The sequence below is a fragment of the Tinamus guttatus genome, unplaced genomic scaffold (assembly GCF_059628265.1).
Source record: "Tinamus guttatus ecotype Peru unplaced genomic scaffold, ASM5962826v1 Tinamus_guttatus_pri_ptg000060l, whole genome shotgun sequence".
Classification (NCBI taxonomy): Eukaryota; Metazoa; Chordata; class Aves; order Tinamiformes; family Tinamidae; genus Tinamus; species Tinamus guttatus.
The window spans coordinates 2,235,731-2,257,077 of record NW_028288594.1 but is presented as its reverse complement, the minus strand read 5'-3'; the positions used below and the strand labels follow the sequence as shown (position 1 = coordinate 2,257,077).

The following is a 21,347-nucleotide window of genomic DNA, read 5'->3' as shown; positions in this document are numbered from 1 at the left end:
GTCTTGAGTTATCTGCTGATTTTATTCAACTTTAGTAACAGAAATTTGTTACTCCTCCTTAAAATTAACACATGTTGAATTAACTCACTGCATATTGACTGAGTTACTCAACTCTTCATTTTCTTTTAAAAAAATGGACAGTTTCAACCTTATATTTTACAGCAGTTCATAATTTTTTTTGCTCTGCCACTACTGTGCATTTTGCTAGCAATGCTGTCCAGATTGGAATGATGAAAGCAACATTTTTATAAAACTATACAGTGCAAACAGATACTCACTTCTCAGTTTAAAAGTGTTTTTTTTTTATTGTATTGATACTAGATAATTTAAACACCATGCAAAAAATTCCTTGCAATGTACTTTGGATTTATGGAATTTCTGGCCTTTCCTCAAATGTACAATGGATATTTACTGATGTTTTAACGCTGAGGCAGTATTCCACAATGGCCAAACTGCCATCCACAATTTTGAGCATGTTGCAATGAGAAATTTTGATATATTAGTCTTCAGGAAAGAGTGCCTCCATGGCACATGGAACCTAACCTCACAGATGCTAAAGCTCATGCACAGGCATGACATATGAATATGTGAACTGGGTTTTTCAAAGAAAGAAGTGTGTTTGCAGATACCATTGAAATTACATTCATACACTAACGCACACACTAAATGCTTCTGTTCATGTGGTCTTCCTCTAAAATGTGGGCTACAGGCAGACCACTGTGGTATGTGAGAATCAAAGCTAAGCCTATGTCAAAATCACAACGCAATAGATTGTCAGAATGATCTGATAAAATCAGAGTGAGGAGACAGAAATTAATTTTCTCCATGTTTGAAGAACGTACTGAATGTTGTTTGCAATGTAAAATTATATCAGAGTCTTCCAGTATTTTCTCTATGCACATACTAACATTATTTACATTTCCTTTAAAAAAAGCTTTAAAGAACCTGGAGCTTCTTGAGCACGTTTCAAAGGAATAATGCCTCAAGCTTAAGTTTTAATTGTCAGCAAAGCCACATCTTTAATGTTATCATGGAACATACCTCTCTAAAGTTAATTCCCCATAAACTGTATTCTAAATCTGCTTACATCATTCCCTTTATATAATTAACTACTTATCAATGCAGCCATTTTACTGATGTGAACATAGTGATAACATTAGAGAGTCATAGAATGCTGTGATAGAACTGCTTTTACTTATTATAGTACTCATATTTGTCTGTTGTCAGCATAATATGAGGGTGCAAAAGAATCATTTTGAAGATCTGGCTTATGTTATCAGTATGATTCATTGATGCAATATTGTTTTTAAAGCATTTGTTTTCACTTCAGCCCTCTGGATAAAAAGGATTTTTGGCCATTTATTTGACATGTATGTGTACTGTAGCAGAGTAACAAGTAGTTTCAAATTGCACAATAAATTCAGAAAATGCATTGGCAAGTGAGAATGCGAAATAACAGCTACTGCTCTAAAAGTAATGTGCTGCTGTTTTGGAAATTAACAGATTTAAAATAGTCTACATGGCTGGTAATATGTGTTTTCATGTCAGTCAGTGAAAAGTTTATATTCAACTGTCTTAGATTTTACGGACTCGATAGAATAACATGCATTTGAGACATGAAAATACATTTGTGCAGCTTGCTGTTGGTTTGGTCATGATGTTGGAAAAAAATGTTTTTAATAACTTTTGCTATCTGAACTGTCATCTACAATGCAGCCACACAATTGGAGTAAATCAAACAGAATGACACATGGAAGCCGTACATTTCTAAACTTTTGGAAATTTCATTTCAGAATTCTTATGTGTGGCTCAGAATAGTAGTGTAATCATATCAGCAATTCCTTGTATGAAAATATCTGAATATTTTCAATGGAGAAAATATACTTGATGTGGTTTCTAATCTTGTGACCTCACCTGTAGTAGAGCAATTTGGCATTAAATATTGTAGATAAGAAATTCTTCTTTTAACTTTGGAGCACGGAATACATGAAAAATATTTTGGTGTGCATTTCAAACATTTAACCTCTATTCAAAATAAATAAAAATTAAAAAATATATGTGTGGGATTTCGTTCACAGAAATTGAATGCATCCAGTTCATCAGAAGGCAGCACAGTTGATATTGGAGTCCCTCAAGAAGGGGAACAGCCAGAAGTAGAACCTGAAGAATCTTTGGAGCCAGAGGCTTGTTTTACAGAAGGTAAGTGAGGCAAAACAGCCCCAATGTGCTTAGACCTAAATTTGTGTTGCTTTGGGGGCTGGGTTCTACTCTCAGTTAGATTTCAGAGGTAGTTTTGTGATTATGGTTGTATTTTCTTTTTGTAAGAGTATCTCCTTCAGAGGTGCTGCCACATGGACTGTTCTGGTCTCTGTGTATCCTTGGTTAGTATTAAAAGAGTTACAAAATTTCACTTCCAATTTTTAAACTAAAGTCAGATACTCAGGAAGATGATATTTTACAAGCATCTACTGCAGTAGTACTGAATTTACCCAGTCATCTCCTCTTCATTTCTGGCTCCTAATGACTGTTTGCCTTATTCTGACATCTCACAACTCAATATCACACTTACCAGGCTGTGTGCGAAGATTCAAGTGCTGTCAAGTCAGTATAGAAGATGGGAAAGGGAAAATCTGGTGGAACCTGAGGAAAACCTGCTACAAGATCGTTGAACACAACTGGTTTGAGACCTTCATTGTCTTCATGATTCTTCTCAGCAGCGGTGCTCTGGTAAATTCAATGTGGAACAGTTGTGTGCTATCTAAGCAGCAAGCTTTTAGAATTATAATTAATTGTATATGTACAGATGACATGTTAGAACTTAGTAGTCAATTCTTGTATGTTCTAATGTCAAAATACATCATCAAGCATTTAGCATGTATTGTATGAAAAGTGTGTGGAGAATTCAAAATATCTATTGTTCATGGAAGGTCAAAGTTGTATCAGACTGGTGCTAACGTTTTCACATCCCTTTTACCTGTTAGTAACCTTTTTTTTTCTTCAATCAGAAATACAATATGATTTGTTAGCTTTTTTTCTGATTATATAGATTTACAATAAACCACAGCTAAGCTAGGAGCATGTAGTCAACAACTTACCTGTCAAAAATTGAGAATGAAAGTGTAAAAATAATTAATTGCTTTACCAAATTTTACTAAGCATTTTTAAAATAATGAATAATAAAGTATATAATATATCATTATATGTTATATATACTGGTTATATATTGTATATTATATAGGGAATTATACTGCATATTATTAAATATTGTATGTGAAACTATGTATTTAAAAATGAAAAAAAAATGAAAAAAAATCATTCTACCAACTTGATGTTAAATCAGGTGTGTTGGGTAAGTACTAAAGTAATTAGGTGAGACAATATACTGTACTCTCGGGTTTCATTGCATGGTGATTCTCTTTCAATGTAGATAATTCCTTTGGAAGGGAGAGTTACTAGTATCTGTTCACTATTGCTTTGTGGATTACTCCATATAGTTCAATTTCAATTATTATTTTCTCAAAAAATTTAGATCAAAAGAGCCAATATTAAATCCATAGTATCATTTTGCTTTCAAACTGTAGCTACCACAAAGGAAATCCTGTGTGTCATTAAGAAATGCTGTTCATAAAAGAGAGAGAAAATGAGATCCGAAGAATTGTATTAGAGTGACTTTCATGGATCACCATTCATCTCAGCCAATAGCTGAATATTGAATTTATATTTGACATTCTGAAAAGACCGCTTATGCAGTGAAAGAGAAAGTTATGGTTGAGGGAAGGATAATAAGCTATTATTACCACCTATATCTTTTGAATTCATTTTTTTTCTTGGCTGTTATATCTTCTGTTGGAAACTGTGAAGCCATTTAATTATATCTTTCAAAACTTTTTTTTCACAGGCATTTGAAGATATATACATAGAACAGCGTAAAACTATCAAGACCATGCTGGAATATGCTGACAAAGTTTTCACTTACATCTTCATTCTGGAAATGCTTTTAAAATGGGTGGCTTATGGCTTTCAAACCTATTTCACTAACGCATGGTGCTGGCTGGACTTCCTGATTGTTGATGTATGTATTCTTTTTCATATCCTATACTACAGGCTGTAAAAATCAGAGTATTACACTTTTAAGGTAAACTTTCCATTCTATCCAACAAGAACTCTCTTTTAAAACTGTTGTTGTGATGCAGTTTATAATTCTGTTTCAAAGAAAAAATGTATATATAGTTATTACTCTAGAGGTGTCTCGCCAATATTATGTGGTTTTATGATGTTTCAATACTTAATTTAAATGATGCCTTTTAGTATTTTCCTTTTGCTGTACAGAAAGGATGCCTTTCATCCTGTTTAGCTTTGCTGCATAAGGAATTGGGGTATTTTACTTATTGTAAATGCCCAATCACTTAGTATCAGCATGAAGGAAAATTCCGCAAGAATTCTCAGTTTCATTGTACTAAACAGCACTCTGGGAGTTTTCACATGGGGACCTCAAGTTAGTATTTGGAGCAGTATAGAGGAGCACCCTTAAATGAGTACTCAAATCACTTTCAAAAGGCTGCCCCGTTAAGGAGAGGAGTGGCAGACTTCAAGGCTACATGCTCACTGTATTGGGTAGCAAAAATGGAAGTCTATACATCCTTAACTGTGTAGCAGGCATTCATTGCCCTTTCATCGCAATGGTTTGACTACAGCTGTATGAGCTAATAGGGCAACTTTCAATTCTGCATCTGTAATTTGTGTGGAATGCAAGGTCTTGAATTCACTCATTGAATTCACTCATATTCATAAATTGTGATCAGAATTCTGCAGAAATCACAGTATATTATCCAGCTCCCTCTGAATGCAGTGATGTGATAGACCATGAAATCTTTACTACACAGGGTTGGAAAACATAATAATTTTTATATCCCCACCAACTGTGATAAAAAGTGGTGGTACGCACACCTAGTATTCTTCGGTTGAGTACGTACCCCGCTGAATTTACTGGCTTAATACCGAGATTGCATATTTTATCATGATCAGGGAGTTTACAGAGACACCATGAGTAATAGCTTCATACCTTCATTATGTGTTTATTGCATTTTTAGCAAATACGTTTTATTTGATAGTCTGTGATTTTGTTTTTTTCCATGAGAAAAAAGTTAACATCAGAAGCACGTTAAACAGTTTAGAGATAACCAAGCAGAAAGATGAATTTGGAAGTGAGAAAAACAGGAGAGAACTGGCAGGCTGAAAGGGAAGGGCGTAAAATACTGTGTAGTAGATGTTAAATTATTTTTTTACTAGGGCCATTCCTTGCCAGTGTTTTACTATAAAGAAATTTCTCAGGATTACTGATGACAGATAATTGTATTATTTATTTTACAGCTATTCTAGTATATTTTCTCATCTGCCTGCAGACCAGACCAGCAGTGCACAAGCCAGAAACGATGAAGTGGTTAAAGAAGTCCCAGGGAATGTAATGAAGTGCGAATATGCCTAACAGTGAAGCTTCTACTATTGTTTAACAAACTATTGATTATCAGTCTTGATTAGTGTGTTTAAATCTGAACAACATTAGTAGCCATGGCTGTTGAATAAGATTTTATAGACAATAGAAAGCTACATTTGACTGAAGATCAGGTCTGAATGTGCGTTTTGAGGGCTTTAACGTTCCCATCAAGTTCTGAAGGTATCTGGGAAAGTCCTGTCCTAAAGTGACCATTCCAATTCTCCCAACTTTTGAGAGTTTTCTTTTTGCATGAGACTTCATTTTTTCTTTAAATATGCCAAATGATGACTGGTTTATGTGAATTTAGAAGGTATTTTTATACCATTCTGCCAACATGATTTCATCAACAGGTACCTACAATATACTTTTGTTCTACTTTGTCTGACTTAAAAGATCTTTCCGCGTTAGAAGGTTTCCTGGAGAAAGAGGTCCAGCCTTGAATCTTCTTGAGAAGTTCAGGGTACACATCATTCCCACCATATGCATATGGATGTACAAGATGAATGAGCAATATTGCCTTTCTGTTTTTGTGTAGGTCTCTTTGGTTAGCTTAACAGCTAATGCCTTGGGCTACTCAGAACTTGGTGCCATTAAATCCCTTAGGACACTAAGAGCTTTGAGACCTCTAAGAGCCTTGTCGCGATTTGAAGGGATGAGGGTAAGATGAAACGGAAGAATCTGAAATAATGCATGCATATGCAGTAAGAATGCATGCAGAATAATTACTGAAAAATCCATGCAGAAATGCTACACTGTCATCCTATATATTTTACATCTATCACTGACATATAAGCAAAAGGCATCATCTGCTTATATGAATGCATGTGTTACTGCACACATTGTTACATGTAATTAGGTTCCTTGGCTTTTCAACCAGTTTCATATTTTCCTGGAAGACCCAAGGAATTATCAACTGCATGGATCTATGCTATTTTAATACAAAACTGATTTTTTCCTATATAATTAAATACTGCTAAAGATAGAACAGTTAGAAACCACGGTACTTCCTCATGCAAGTGTGTGCAGATGCTCAAACATATATATGCCTCATCTGTATTCCATGTAAATATAAAATGCATAGTCTATCAAAATCTATTAGCATATTATTCTATTAGTATTAGTTGGCAGCTTTTGTTGAAAGTTTCTTATGAATTTATACGTTAATAAGTACATTCAAGGTGTTCAAATGCCTTTTCCCTTTCAGAGGCTCTTGCATTAGATGACTATTGCTTTCCATTTGAGACAATGCTTCTAGTATATCAGAGATGCAGCTCTTATTTTATGACTTCTGATTTATATTGGCTGCATATTGGTTTCTACATTGAGTTTAAAATGTTGATTTTAATCTATAGAGCACTAAATGGCCTGAAAACATGTAAGAAGACTTTTTGCTGACACAGCTGGATAGGTTTGAGAAGTCATTGCCCCTAGTTGTTTTTTATCCTCATATTGGTTTCCATGTCTGAAACGCTGAATGCCCATCTGGCCCTCTCAATTTATTTCAGTACAAAGTCACCTTGATTAGTTTAAATCACTTCTTTTGCCAGGGGCATATTGCCATAGATGCACTTGAGCTGAAAAGTTATCGCTATAATTCAAAAGGATCCACGTGTGAGCTCTCTACTGGAATCACTGTGCATTGGCAACCCAGGTTATTAGTAAACTTATTAGGAAACTTGTAAGTTAACTCTTTGCAATTCTTTGTTGAGCTTCTGGATAAAATACAAAATTTTATTTTACTATCCTGAAGATTTACAGGTAATTATGAATCCCATAACTTCCACGTTGGTGTAAATTTTGCCTAGTGATTGGATCATGACCTACTAATTGTATGTCTTTGCAAAACGCCTAGAGAGTTCTGACTTGAGCAAAGAACATAGTCGGAAGCAGTGGGTGAAGTTAGATAACATGATACTTTGTGTGAGATGCACATTTCTATTAGACAATTAACCATTTGAGTACATTTTCTATGGATATAATTAATTTTGCATTATTTAAAGTCATTATTTAATTTCAGGCTTAATGTATTTAAAGATAGTCCAAGTTGGTGAAACAATTAGTACAAGGAAATTCTAAGGCCTAATATATGGAAATTTGCTGTTTAAAAACTATAAACCCAAAATATGACAATATAGTATACTGTTTTCATGGGCACTTACGCTTACTTCCAGTGAGTATTATATTTCTTATGTATATGCAAGAAATTCCATTCTACGCATTTAACATTTTTAGTCTGCCATACTGTTCCTTAAAATATGGATTTGTTGCTCTCTCCCCGTTCCCTGAACTCATAGAAAACGCTCCCCCATTGGAAAGCATATGATGTTTCCTCTGCAGCTTCTCAAACACTGCTATTGCTAGAGGAACTACACTTTATTTTGCAGCTGAGACTATATGAAAGTAGCCTGTGGGAGTGTAAGAACTATGCTGAGACATGATCAGTCTGCGCTCTCTCCCAGTCAGAATTGCTTACTCCTGTATGGTGCTAGTCCCATCCTATCTTTTCCTAATCAGTAAAGGGCACTTTTTAATCTCTTTCTAATACTGTCCCCCGCTTTCACTAGCTATATGTTGCCGTCAGGCCTTGCCCTCTCCTCTCTAAGCCCTGTCACCAGTGGAAGCCAGGAGGCGTCTAGATCACTGTTTTCCTGGAGATTCTGTCTTCGAATGATTCATATTACAAGATGGTCTTGTTATAGCTTCGGGACTCAGACTAAAAAGAAAAAATGTAGGTCAACTGTAGAAATGCAGCAATTATGGAAAGAATAACATGACTGGACCTGCAGCTGTAAGAGAAAGAGACATCTTGGGTGTAATGAGACGGAAAGCTTGAGGAAAAATATCTTCAATAACTATCCCTTTATATCTCAATAGTTATTTATTACGAATGATATGTTTGCATTTAAGAAATCCTGTTATGTTTAAAGTAGAAGAATCAAGATAAGCTTGATGTCTTCTTAAATACTATTTTTCAATAACATTCCAAAACACGTAGATGTTGGCAAAAAAAAAAAAAAAAGTATTAATTCCAGTCAAGTTTCCCACTAAAATAAATGGACTCACAGATTTCACATTTAAATTATTTGAACATTCATATTAAACTAATGATTTGTTTGGGTCAAACTATTCCTGTATCAGTGGTCCTTCCACCGTCATGTCATCAGCTAAAGTGAGAGTAGAGGTTTGTCAGCATAATACTCGGGATTTATCTATTAGTCGGGGAATATTCTCTGCCCTGCTGATAAGCAATAAAATGCTGTCTTACTTTTACATATTGATCTATAATAGGCATTGCTAGATTTTTTTTCATATGATTAACAAACTACTTAGGGTTTTAAAATTTCCCTAAAAATCAACTTTTTTTTACAATATGTGATTTTTTTTCTGATTATGTCATATAAAAGTCTGCTTTAAAGACATTTAAGCAAAAAGGAAATTACACAGAAGTATGGAGAAAGTTCGTCCATAATTCTATGCATTTAGAGAGTCATAGAGTAGTTTATGTTGAACTCATCTGGTCCAACTCTTAAATTTAACATAACAACAATCTCATTCAAGACATATGAGATCGCAAATACCGTCCAAAGTATGTAGCAAAATATGTACATATTCCCATCTATTTAATGTCTAATGTCCTGCATTTTTAATACAAAATCATCATTAGGTTATAAGGATATGGTTCGATTGTTCTTGCAAAACTAATATCGGTGATCCCTAGTTAGTGAAGTGTGTAATATTAGACTTATTTACAAACAGGTTTAAAATAAGAATCAACTTTCTTGCAGTTCATCAAATTCATCATTAATAAATCTTTCTCATTCATAATGGACCTACTTTCTCCCCAACTTGTTTTACTTGTTTATTTGTTGTTGGCATGTTTTTATTCATGATTCATCGTACATTAACACATTCTGCATTTTTCTCTCCTGAAGCCTGATTGTCCCCAAAATATTTTGGAAATCAGGTTTCTTCATTCTTGGGGTCTTATTTGCTACCTGTCTGAACACTACCAGCTTTTTTTGTGTTTGAATACTTAGCCAGTTTCCTGGTTTGAATATATGTCTGCTTTCCTGTTTTTATATATAGCCATCCAAATGAACATGCACACATCCCTTAATTTGCTTTTATTTAAAAGAGGTTTCAAAATCACTTTCAATTAAAAATTTGTTCAGTAATGTTGTTTTGGACTACTTCCCAGTAAACATATAGTAGAAAGAAGTTTGTTGTGTTTGATGTAATCTGGTATGAGAAGAGTATATGAAAATACAGGTATGGTTTTGCAGAAGTACATTAAGTAAATAGTCTAAAAAGAAGATAAAAATAATACTGGTTTTTTTTTTTACGTTTTTTCTCGGAATTCTTTTTAGCTGTTCTTCTTCTTTTCATTCCCTAAGGCTACCATTTACTCTTATATGTATGTTTTTCCTTCATATTTTGCTTACATTTTATCTTTCTTCTTTATCTCTTTTTGCACTGGTTACTGTCAACAATTCAAAAAGCATAATACAGATGTTAGAATTAAATAGAGTGTTACAGTTAAAACTGATACTGTGCTAGCGTTCTTATACTGTGTCTTCTCGGTTTCACCTGTACGCTAGGTGGTTGTGAATGCCCTCCTAGGAGCAATTCCATCCATTATGAATGTGCTTCTTGTTTGCCTTATATTCTGGCTGATCTTCAGTATCATGGGAGTAAATTTATTTGCTGGAAAATTTTACTACTGTGTTAACACTACGACTGATGAGAGATTTGATATCAGCCAAATCAACAACTTCAGCCAATGTGAAGAACTCATAAGAAACAATGAAACCGCGCGGTGGAAGAACGTGAAGGTTAACTTCGATAATGTAGGCCTTGGCTACCTGTCACTGCTTCAAGTAGTAAGTCACTGTTTCTGTTTCTATGTTTTGGTTGTTTAATTGTAACAGAAGTAATTTATTTGAGAAATCATTCAGATTAGACCATTTCTGTTTTGCAATTCTCCTCATAAAAATCTTTACAGAGAAATGTGGAGTACCTGTTTTAAAAACACAGAATCACGTTTGTGTGTGTATGTAAATCTGTATGTATGCAATATGTAAAGAAATTTTAGGTAAGCAGAAATGGATGCTTAACATATATCAAATGTATCTGTGAACTTCAAATATATAACTGCTTTGCATCTCTGTTCAAGTGATTATATGAGCTCCTTCTGTGCTGAAAGTCAAGTCTGGTAATCAGGAAAGTTCTAAAATGTATATTGACAAAATAATACATCTTTAAACTAAATAAAAGGCAAAGTCAATTCTAGAAAGAAACTGAGCAGGTGAATGTCAGCAGTAAAAAGTTCCTGTGAGCTGGGAAGGAATGCTGTTTAGGAGATTAGATCGTACATGTGAACTTCTGGGGCATGTGGGAAGGTCTGGTGCTTTCAGAATACTCACCACTGAGACCAAAGCTTTAGCTTTGGTACATTCCATTAATTTTTCTTGTTACTAACTGTTTTTTTTTTCCAAATGTTATCTCTTATTATATTTCACAAGATACTGATGTAAAATCACTGTATGCAAACATGCCCTCCACATGGAAGATACTTTTCCTTTCTTCCTTTAAGATTGTAAGAATCCTGAGAATTCACACATTCAGAATTGCACATACTGCACATATTATTACATTTTTTTGAGTTATAATATATTCCTTCCATTTGCAATATCCTTTGTCAACTTCTTTCCGTCCACAAGGCTGTGTATTTCAGGGAAGCACTTCAACTGTAATCCATTCTTCGTTGTATTTATCTTTCCATCCTTCCTTCTTGTATTTATCGTTTATATTTAGTGTTAATTAATTGTGATGGATTAGTTGTCATGGACAATGGAAAAAATAATAATTCCTCTCTAGAGTTAATTCCTATGAACTAGAAAGGTAAATAATGTTGAGCTCTTGCTCAGGAACTATAGAGTATCACTGCAATTGTCGAAAAGTGACTTTGAGCTAAGAATTGGTGATAGCCTAAAGGGTGAGGAAAATTCATGGCTCCAGAGAAGTAATATAAGCAGTAGACTGATAAAAGACTATGATAAAAGAAAATATGTAATTCAAGCCCAGTTCAACTCAGCTGCATTGAGTATACGTCAAATACACCTACTCTGCTGTAACACAGAAAATAACTTTTATATCAGGTATTACTCATAATGGATAAAAGTTCTTAATAGGTGTTGTGTCTTCTATAGTAAAATATTAGACATAGTTGCAATTCTCATGTATGAACAAAGATACAATAGAAGACAAGAATCACACATTAATATTGTATTATACTAGTTTTTATTATGAACCATCAAGACATTTAGTATAAAACAATATTTCTGACAAATCACTTTCATGAAAAACGTAAGATAAACATTACTGTTCTGTTTATAGGCTACATTTAAAGGATGGATGGATATCATGTACGCAGCTGTGGATTCTCGTAATGTAAGTATACTCCCTTGACTCCATTTGTTTTGACTGTATGAGCTGCAAGATTCAAGAATGCAATTTTAACATCTTTTAGAAATAATAGTAAAAATGAGAGAACAAGGAGTTATTGTAGTTTTATAGTTAGAGCAAAGAGAGATCACAGGAAAACTACCAGAGACAAAGAAAGCAGAGGAGCAGTCTGAAGCATTCTGTATTCTCAGTGATACAGTCAGACTGTATTTCCTAAATTCCACATCAGACTACACTATTGCTGTGAAATGGCTTTTCCTCCTGTTATTGCATACCTTGAATTATTACTTGCATTTGGAAATAGGAACTGATAGCTTAGAGATGATTGTTTGTAGCACTGATTTTTTTTAAGGTTGACGCTTTCACTGAGCCTTGCAGGTAGCGTTGCTCCTTTGCTCAGGGCACAACTCCTCAATCAGCCAGTGCATTTTCATACCCTTTTGCTTTCCCCTTCCTCCCTAGCCACAAGTTGTGCTCTACCTCAACATAGAGAACTGAATAAATTACACTGGTTACCCCCTAGCTTTTTTGGGAGGCCACACTCACAGAGAGGCCTGCTTCAGTGTGATAAATGTGCATAACTCTACAGAGAGAGTGTGCTTACTCTAAACCTGGTTTGGATGCCTCCCTTCAGACAACTTATGCCCACTTAGCAGTGAGGGACATGTACTGCAGCCTGATCAGTGTGTACTTGGAGTTAAAACTCAGATTAAAGCAAGGGTCAGCTGCAGGGAAACTGCCAGAGCAGGGAAACAGGAAACAGTAAGAGAAGATACACAAAAGTAGCAACCCATGGTACAAATACTAAAATCCAGTACGCATGGCAGTCAAAGCTCTGCAAGCATCATCAGGGCCTTCCCATGAGATATATGGGAAAATTCACACCTTTAAGAGTTTTTTTTTTTTATGCTGTTTAAAGATTCAGGCAGATGGTACTGTGCTAGTTTAAACCAATTTTCTTTTCAGTATTTTTCTACACTCACATAGACCAATTACATTTTCTAAATGAAGGATCAGGTTCTATAGCAGTCGTTTTACAAGGTTGTAAACTCAGAGATGGCACAATAGTGGGATATGTGTGACCCTGAGTGCAAGAAGCAAAGGTCAGGATGAGAAAGCCCTCAATTTTACCCAGCAGATGTTTGATTCTCTGTTCACAGCTAACTAAAGCTTAGCATCTATGCATTTTTGCAGGTCTTGGATCAGCCTAAGTATGAAGATAACCTGTACATGTATCTTTACTTTGTCATCTTTATCATCTTTGGATCATTCTTTACCTTGAACCTTTTCATTGGTGTCATCATAGACAATTTCAACCAGCAGAAAAAGAAGATAAGTACTTCATTATTATTCAGAAAAGAAACATTAAAAATGCTTCTTTAGGGTTTCCGCACAGTGTTATGGTTAATTTAAAAATATATATTTTTCATATTTTATGGTAATGAATGTTATGAAATTTGCCTTACATATTATATGCATTAAATTGTTGGAGCTGTACATTTTGAGTTGATTTTGGTTTGATGAATGGACAGTGACACTGTAAATACATAACAAAATGCTCATATACACATTATCTTCAGTGTGAAGATGTGGATTTGGCCCTGGAGTCTTTAACTAAAGGATTAAAAGGCTAACCACTGAAACAGCTGAATATAGCTTTAAAAAATCTTATCTATCTAGTGTGCCTTCATTGCTCAGAGATCCTCAGTACTGGTTTTGAACCCGAATAGTAAACATTGTATTATCTTAATTTGTACTCTTTAGTGTTAGAATTTTGTCAGCACTACATCCAAAATACCAGTGTTTTAGATGTGTAACTTAGTAGAATATGGAAACACAAAAAGTTATTACAGTAATGGAAGTGCTGTTGCATCCATGTTCTTCCTTTGAGATGGAGAGATGCTTTTTGTTTAAAAAAAAAATCCACTTACTCCAATTTCAGGATCTTCCACTTTAAGTCCCCAATACCGGGGGAGGAAGAGGGTTTGAAATCTGAAGTAATAGTTGTCAATACTGAAAATATTCTCAAATTTACTATAGAAGAGAAACAAGTGAAAAGGATTGGAAGTGTTTATCAATTTGTGTCTCAGGATAACTGAAGGAATTCAGTAGAAGAAAGAAAAAGCAGCTCTTTTGCCTGAAGTTCTTCACAATTCCCCTCTCCCCAGTGAACACCAGAGGCCCATCAAAAACGTTGCAGGTTCAAGAGTTTCTCTGGAAAGACTCTAAACATTTATAATGGAAGGTGTAGAGCAGTCCTGCCGCTTCTCATGTAGTAATAATCACAACAAAACAGGATTTTTATGTCTCTCCTAACTTTTTCTGTACATGAGAATATGAACAAGTGTATGAGAATATGAACAAGTGTGATAATTATCAAGATGAGATATGTGATTGTAACCAGTTTTTGTTTCATGGCTTTACTTTGGAGGTCAAGACATCTTTATGACAGAAGAACAGAAGAAATACTATAATGCAATGAAAAAATTGGGTTCAAAGAAACCACAAAAACCTATACCTCGACCAGCCGTAAGAATGAAAATCTTGTCTTTTATTTTTGCATTTATTTAATAATTGGACTGTATTAACTATGCTGCAGGCTGAATAAAGTTGTAATCTAAAAGAAAAAGTGATATAAGACAAACTTCATCCATTCAGAATCTTTTTTTTTTCACTTTTGTAGTCTGCTTGAAAATGGACGACTCTTCCATTCTATTTTTTTCTCATTTTCTCTCTGCTGATGGCATTGACATTTTGCATGGTATTTTTTTCAAAGCACTGGTTTAACTAGCACAATCAATTGTGCCAGTGTATATGTCAAAATACATCAAAGACTATGGGTGCAGTCTTTTTAAAAAGCCAAGGAAGATTCTGGGAAACTGCGGAATAATATAGCCATATTGTTACCTGGAACAAAAGGGCTTGTGTGTTTCCCTCCCGTCATGCAATGCACGTCCTGCCTCTTATGTGTAGTACCTGCATACTGCAGAGCAGGGCAGGGCAGGACATGAATCCAGTTCTGCAGTTCCAGGTCTGCCTGGAAAACCTGGTGGAGCCTGTAGGTAGTTCAGCTCTCAATAATTTCTCTATTGTTGAGAAATGGAAGACAGATTTTTTTACAGCTTACTTTGGTAGATGGAGAGTACTGAACTCTATGTTTGAAAACTTTATATGTTTTTTGGCAAAACCTTTTCAGCCTGCCTGCCTGTCTGCACTCCCATCCTCACCTTTTTAGTTATTTCCAAAGTCTGCCAAGGTAAACCTTTATTTAACAGTCTGTTTTGCAGAAGCTTTCAGTGAATTGGTTTGAGATGGAAAGGCTTCCCTGCAACTTTAGAAAATGGACCGTATTTTTAGGTTTTCCCTTCAGTGCTTGTAAATGCAATAATTGCATGTGTCTCTGATTTGTGTTTGTATACACAAAACTGGAAAATTCATACAGGACCTCATGGAAGACATGAAATCGTTTTCATGTACAGCTACAAGAGTCAATTAATTTGGTTGGAAAAAAAAATCTACGAAAGCATATCAAGATTTTGTTTTTTTTTTTTTCCACAGAACAAATTCCAAGGCATGGTCTTTGATTTTGTAACAAAACAAGCATTTGATATCAGCATCATGATCCTTATCTGCCTTAATATGGTCACAATGATGGTGGAAACAGATGACCAGAGCAAAGAAATGGAAAACATTTTATACTGGATTAACTTGGTGTTTATTGTACTTTTCACTGGAGAATTTGTCTTGAAATTGATTTCACTTCGTCATTACTATTTCACCATAGGCTGGAATATTTTTGATTTCGTGGTTGTCATTCTCTCCATAGTAGGTAAGAATAATTCATTGCTCATGAAAGAGCTAACTGAGTAGAAACTGAGATTTTATTTTTGGAATTTAAAGTCTATTTGTATTTGGGTTCAGCACTGTCACTGGAATTCCTAACTTCTCTCTTCTGGTTTCATATTATCCCTAAAATAACTGAACAGCATGGAAAAGAATTTGTATCAATAGGTTTCATATACTTTTCCGTTACTTGAAATTAGTCTTTTGTTCTAAATTCAGTAGAAATTCCATAGCACCTCAGCACAGAAACAAATCAATAAATCAAAGGCAATTTTGACTCTTGATGTTGTCAAAATCCAAGCGCAAAATCTGTGTGGGGCTGTTGTTAGGCTAACACGCCGGGTAGCCTGTTGGGACTCCAAGCAGCAGTGTAGAACCCTTGGCTCTTTGGAGCTGTATTTGCCAAGCAAAGGTGAAGCACGTGTAGTAATAAATATGTCTCCACTAATATTTCCTTTAGAGCAGAAAATTGTAAAGAACCCGAATAAAAAAATCTTTCATTTTAACTTCACAGATCTCATTAGTAAACAAACTGATTTTGTCATTTTGGGATGTAAACAGATATAGTTACTGTTTTTCTTTCATGCTGTATTTTCTTTCATAACATAATGTCTGCATCTGCTGCTTTCTAATGGGTTCTATGATGCCTTTATGTTAGCAGTTTATCTATGTTTGGAATTGCATCACTACTACTAAATTTGTAGTGATGTTATTTCATATGTGATTAACAAGCTACAGTTCTCTTCAAACCTACTTTATTTGAATACTGTAACTTTATAGTTACATGGTTATTTAATACTACTGTTAATATCTTCAGATTGAGATTGTTATTAAATAGAAAGATACTCTTTTGATCTCAGCACTTGCTGAGACGTACATTACACTAAACGACCAGTTTCTCCTAAATAACTTGCCTTTCATGTGAGCGTGTTTGTAGATGTAGTCATGCAATTAATACATAGAAATGTCTTTGATGCACTTTGATTGTTCTGCAAATTGCTTCAGAAGTTCCATTAGGATTTATGGATTTCCACAGCATGCCAAATTTTGAAAGTTATAAAAAGGCTGGAAGCTAAATTTCTAAAATCTCTTCAAATTTGCTGTTCTTCTAAAAGATCTACAATGTAGAAAAAAACTTAGCAGTTGCTTTTAAATGCATCAAAATTCTTTACTAATTTAAAATCTTTTTTCAACAGGTATGTTCTTAGCTGAAATGATCGAGAAATATTTTGTGTCCCCAACTCTGTTCAGAGTCATTCGACTTGCCAGAATAGGTCGAATCCTGCGTCTCATTAAGGGCGCGAAGGGCATCCGCACTCTGCTCTTTGCTTTGATGATGTCTCTTCCCGCTTTGTTCAACATTGGCCTCCTGCTCTTCCTGGTCATGTTTATCTATGCCATTTTTGGAATGTCCAACTTTGCCTATGTCAAGAGGGAAGTTGGCATCGATGACATGTTCAATTTTGAAACCTTTGGCAACAGCATGATCTGTCTCTTCCAAATTACCACATCTGCTGGCTGGGATGGTTTGTTAGCTCCTATTCTCAACAGTGGGGAACCAGACTGTGACCCTCATAAAGATCATCCGGGCAGCTCCGTGAAAGGAGACTGCGGCAACCCCTCCGTTGGGATCTTCTTCTTTGTCAGCTACATTATCATATCATTTCTGGTAGTGGTGAACATGTACATTGCTGTGATTCTGGAGAACTTCAGCGTTGCTACAGAAGAAAGTGCTGAGCCCTTGAGCGAGGATGACTTTGAGATGTTCTATGAGGTCTGGGAGAAATTTGATCCAGATGCAACACAGTTCATAGAGTTCAGTAAACTCTCAGATTTTGCAGCTTCACTAGATCCTCCTCTGCTCATAGCAAAGCCAAACAAAGTCCAGCTTATTGCAATGGATCTGCCCATGGTAAGTGGGGACCGAATTCACTGCCTTGACATCTTGTTTGCTTTCACAAAGCGTGTGCTGGGGGAGAGCGGAGAGATGGATGCCCTCAGAATACAGATGGAAGATCGGTTTATGGCAGCCAACCCTTCCAAAGTCTCCTACGAACCGATTACAACCACACTAAAACGAAAACAGGAGGAGGTGTCTGCTGTCATCATTCAGCGTGCTTTCAGGCGTCATCTTTTAAGGCAAAAAGTCAAAAAAGTTTCATGTATGTTCAATCAGGATAAAGATAAAGATGAGGATGATCTACCCATGAAAGAAGATATGATTATGGATAAACTAAATGAGAACTCCACTCCAGAAAAAACAGATATGACCCCATCCACCACGTCCCCCCCATCCTATGATAGTGTAACAAAGCCGGACAAGGATAAATATGAGAAAGACAAATCAGAGAAAGAGGATAAAGGTAAAGACAGCAGGGAAACGAAAAAGTAACAGAGAAATCTGTTTGTAATAAACTGTTTACAGCATGAGAAAGTCAAGTATTTGTGTCACCAGGACTCCTGTAGGAGGTACATGCCAAACTGACAGTTTTTACATATATAAATATATATATAAATAATTATATATATATATATAAAAGGTCAGTGCCTATAACCAGACAGTGACCCCTCCTCATCAAACTGCAGCTCTGTAAAACAGGGTAACATCTTGACAGGAGGTTGTTGTTTTTATTACCAGCTGACACTGCTGAAGGGAAGACAAAATGGCCAATCAGACTGTAGGGACCAGTTAAAAAAAGGTGCAAACCTATGAGTATCTGTGTTCAACATGAAACACTCAGTAAAATAATTGTATCCACTGTTTGCATTTCAACAGCCACATTTGTCATATTTTTACAAAAATCAGTGTTGGTGAATTTATCATTTTTTTAATTCACAGGTTGTTTACTATTATATGTGACTATTTTTGTAAATGGGTTTTATGTTGGGGAAGGGGGTACGAGAACCAGGTGTTCTACTCTTGGCTTCTCTCTAATGTACAGACCGAAGTGGTTGCATGAAGGCATGCTGCACTTGTAGTTCATGCATGGAGAAACACGACGTCGCACAAAGCAAACGAGTCCAACTACTTCCACGTTTCAGGGTGGCTCTATATTTTGAGGTGCTTAATAACAGTATCCATCTAGTGTCTCATCCAGAGAAATCTCAATGTGCCTGTAAAGTCCCATAGAGTCCACAGTACTAGAACAAATGTTTTATTTTTTCATAAGTCATTAAACTGTGGTTGAATAAACTCTGCATAAAAATCTACTGGGGGGAAATAAAGCCCATTTTAAAGTATTCTTCTGTAGAAAGCAGCTTGGGAAATTGCATTTATCAAAACCGCACAAAACAAAATGATTATGAAGTTGTTCTGCTTCACCCTGCAGTATCATTTAGCCATCTTCTGCTCTCAGCAAGGTTGACATTATATATGTTGATAAAATAATAACATCAATGTAAATAGTTATTTTATCCTGTGGTGCATGTTTGAGCAAACAAATAATGACCTGTGCACAATATTTATTGCATCAAATATGTACCACAATAAGTGTAGTTTGCAAGCTTTTAAGAGCTAATATGAAGTATTCTGTACCATTATAGATAGTTTGGAAGCTATCACTGATGCATGTTTATCTTGCCTTTGCTGCTGTAATTTTACTCCTTCCACTGTTAAAAGTCTAATATGGGAAGCCATATCTCAGTGGTTAAGTGAAACAAATTGTTCAATCAGTCATCCTTCTTTCATGACATCAAGCAATAGTTTGCAGCTATTTAAGAGCTTCTTGCTTTGCATACTAAAATTTTAAGTGATTACTGTACGGTGTATAGACAGACTGTACAGGATATGTTGCAAACTGCTTAATCTGTTGAAAAATACATGGGTAGAATTTTCTAAGAAAGTATAAATATTGTAAAAATATCATTTTATTTTATTTTTCAGCGTTTTGTACATAAAATAAGAAATGAGAATTATCTTCAGGTTGATGTCACTGTCACTTTTGTTACTTTCTATCCATAGCACTTTTTAATTCAAGAACTTCACAAAATAAGAAACAAAGGAGATAATGGGGTAGCTTAAGGTTTCTGCTTTTTTATTAGTACTGTATTTTTGCACACATTTTAACGTGAAATAAGTTTCAAACTGAGTCCAAAATGCACTTGCTTCCAAATAGATATAACTTGTAATTGAAATGTGGTTGGGAAGACTTGTTTAAAATTCTAGCACTGCCTGCATCAGAAGTTTCAAGATAGTCTTTTTATTCATGAAATCTTTACCAGTGTTTGTTTACATAGACTATTCTTATTCTTGTTGATTCATGCTGCACTAGAACTGTTCTAAATATAATATGGGATCCACGATGGTTTTTCTTTTTCCACAGGAATTAACTAGCAAACTTGTATAATTGAGCACATCAGGACATTTGCTAACACAAGCAAAAATTTGATGTTGGTTCCTCCTTTTACAAAAATAATGACTTGTGTGTCGGTGAACTGCATGCAGGAAAATGCTATTACCATAAAGAACAGTAAACCACATTACAGTTGAGCCAAAAGAATAAAGACTTCATTTTTTATTGTATTTAATTGGTCTGTTGTTTTCATTACTATAAGCTATTGGCTATCGAAAAGTGCTATGAAAACATAAATAGAATATTAGAAATCAGGAGTAGTGATTAAAAGTAATTATAATAACAGAAGTGTTAACTGAAAAAAAAAAGTTATATTCCTTCAAGGATATCTGTATTTAATTAGATTTGTATTTACTTTCTGCAGGCGATTAATCCTATCTGAAGTCATTATGCAGTAGAATAATGTTCATATACATGATGTTTAAACCCTTTTTGATGCCAGGTATTCTGAAACAACTAGAAAAGCAGATGTTACAGAAAATAACTTGCTACAAAGCCTGCAAACCAGTATGTATAAACTCAATGATATTTTACATTTGAAGTTAAGAATTTTCTTCATGTTATAAGGAACACTTTGTATGCTATAGAATTTGTGAAGGCATGAGTATATGATTGAAGTCAGTGGAAACACTGATGGTAGTTTTGATAATGCATCAAATCTACAAGATTTTTATTTATCTTGTTGTGAATTGTGTGCAATTCACAATATTGTGAATATTTTATTGTGAATTGTGTGCAATTCACAATAAAAGTTAAGTACCATACTATGAAAAATATGAAAAACAATCTTAGGCTTTTAGGGTAAATTTATAGGCAGTGGTTTTCACTGTACTGAGGCTGTCATGATGCACACGTCTGCACAAGTGCTACGATCAAATACAGAGGTAGATGTAGAACGGCATCGCAAGAGTCCTCGCACGGGAGCTGAGGAAAATTTTTCAAACAGAACAGGGATGTGAAATACACATTTACTGAAGCGCTATGAGATTCCTAATATAAAAACAACAAAAAGGTCATGGAGAAAGTTAGGTAAATTTAACCTGTATTTTATTTTTCTGTATTCTGTTAGATGCTTACAAATTCAGAGGCTCCATATTGAAGAAACGCTGCCAGGGGAGAGACTTAAATGAATCAATTTTACCATGTGTCAGTCTTGTTATGCACATTACCTAGCCCCACTTGACAGAATCTAT

The 21,347-nt window shown here is 35.0% G+C and overlaps 1 protein-coding gene across 4 annotated transcripts in view; it reads left to right on the top strand.

The window, feature by feature from the left end:
- Positions 1–20,324, top strand: part of SCN2A (sodium voltage-gated channel alpha subunit 2) — a 71,221-nt gene extending 50,897 nt beyond the window's left edge. For all 4 annotated transcript variants that reach the window (XM_010221169.2, XM_088519459.1, XM_088519458.1 and 1 more), the window contains 10 exons: positions 2,079–2,199; positions 2,573–2,727; positions 3,899–4,072; positions 6,030–6,152; positions 10,093–10,374; positions 11,891–11,944; positions 13,154–13,291; positions 14,384–14,488; positions 15,518–15,788; positions 16,999–20,324. In XM_010221169.2, the coding sequence (XP_010219471.1) occupies positions 2,079–2,199; positions 2,573–2,727; positions 3,899–4,072; positions 6,030–6,152; positions 10,093–10,374; positions 11,891–11,944; positions 13,154–13,291; positions 14,384–14,488; positions 15,518–15,788; positions 16,999–18,194 (2,619 nt within the window). In that variant the 3' untranslated portion in view covers positions 18,195–20,324. The remainder of the gene's footprint in view (positions 1–2,078; positions 2,200–2,572; positions 2,728–3,898; positions 4,073–6,029; positions 6,153–10,092; positions 10,375–11,890; positions 11,945–13,153; positions 13,292–14,383; positions 14,489–15,517; positions 15,789–16,998) is intronic.
- Positions 20,325–21,347: the final 1,023 nt, after the last annotated feature.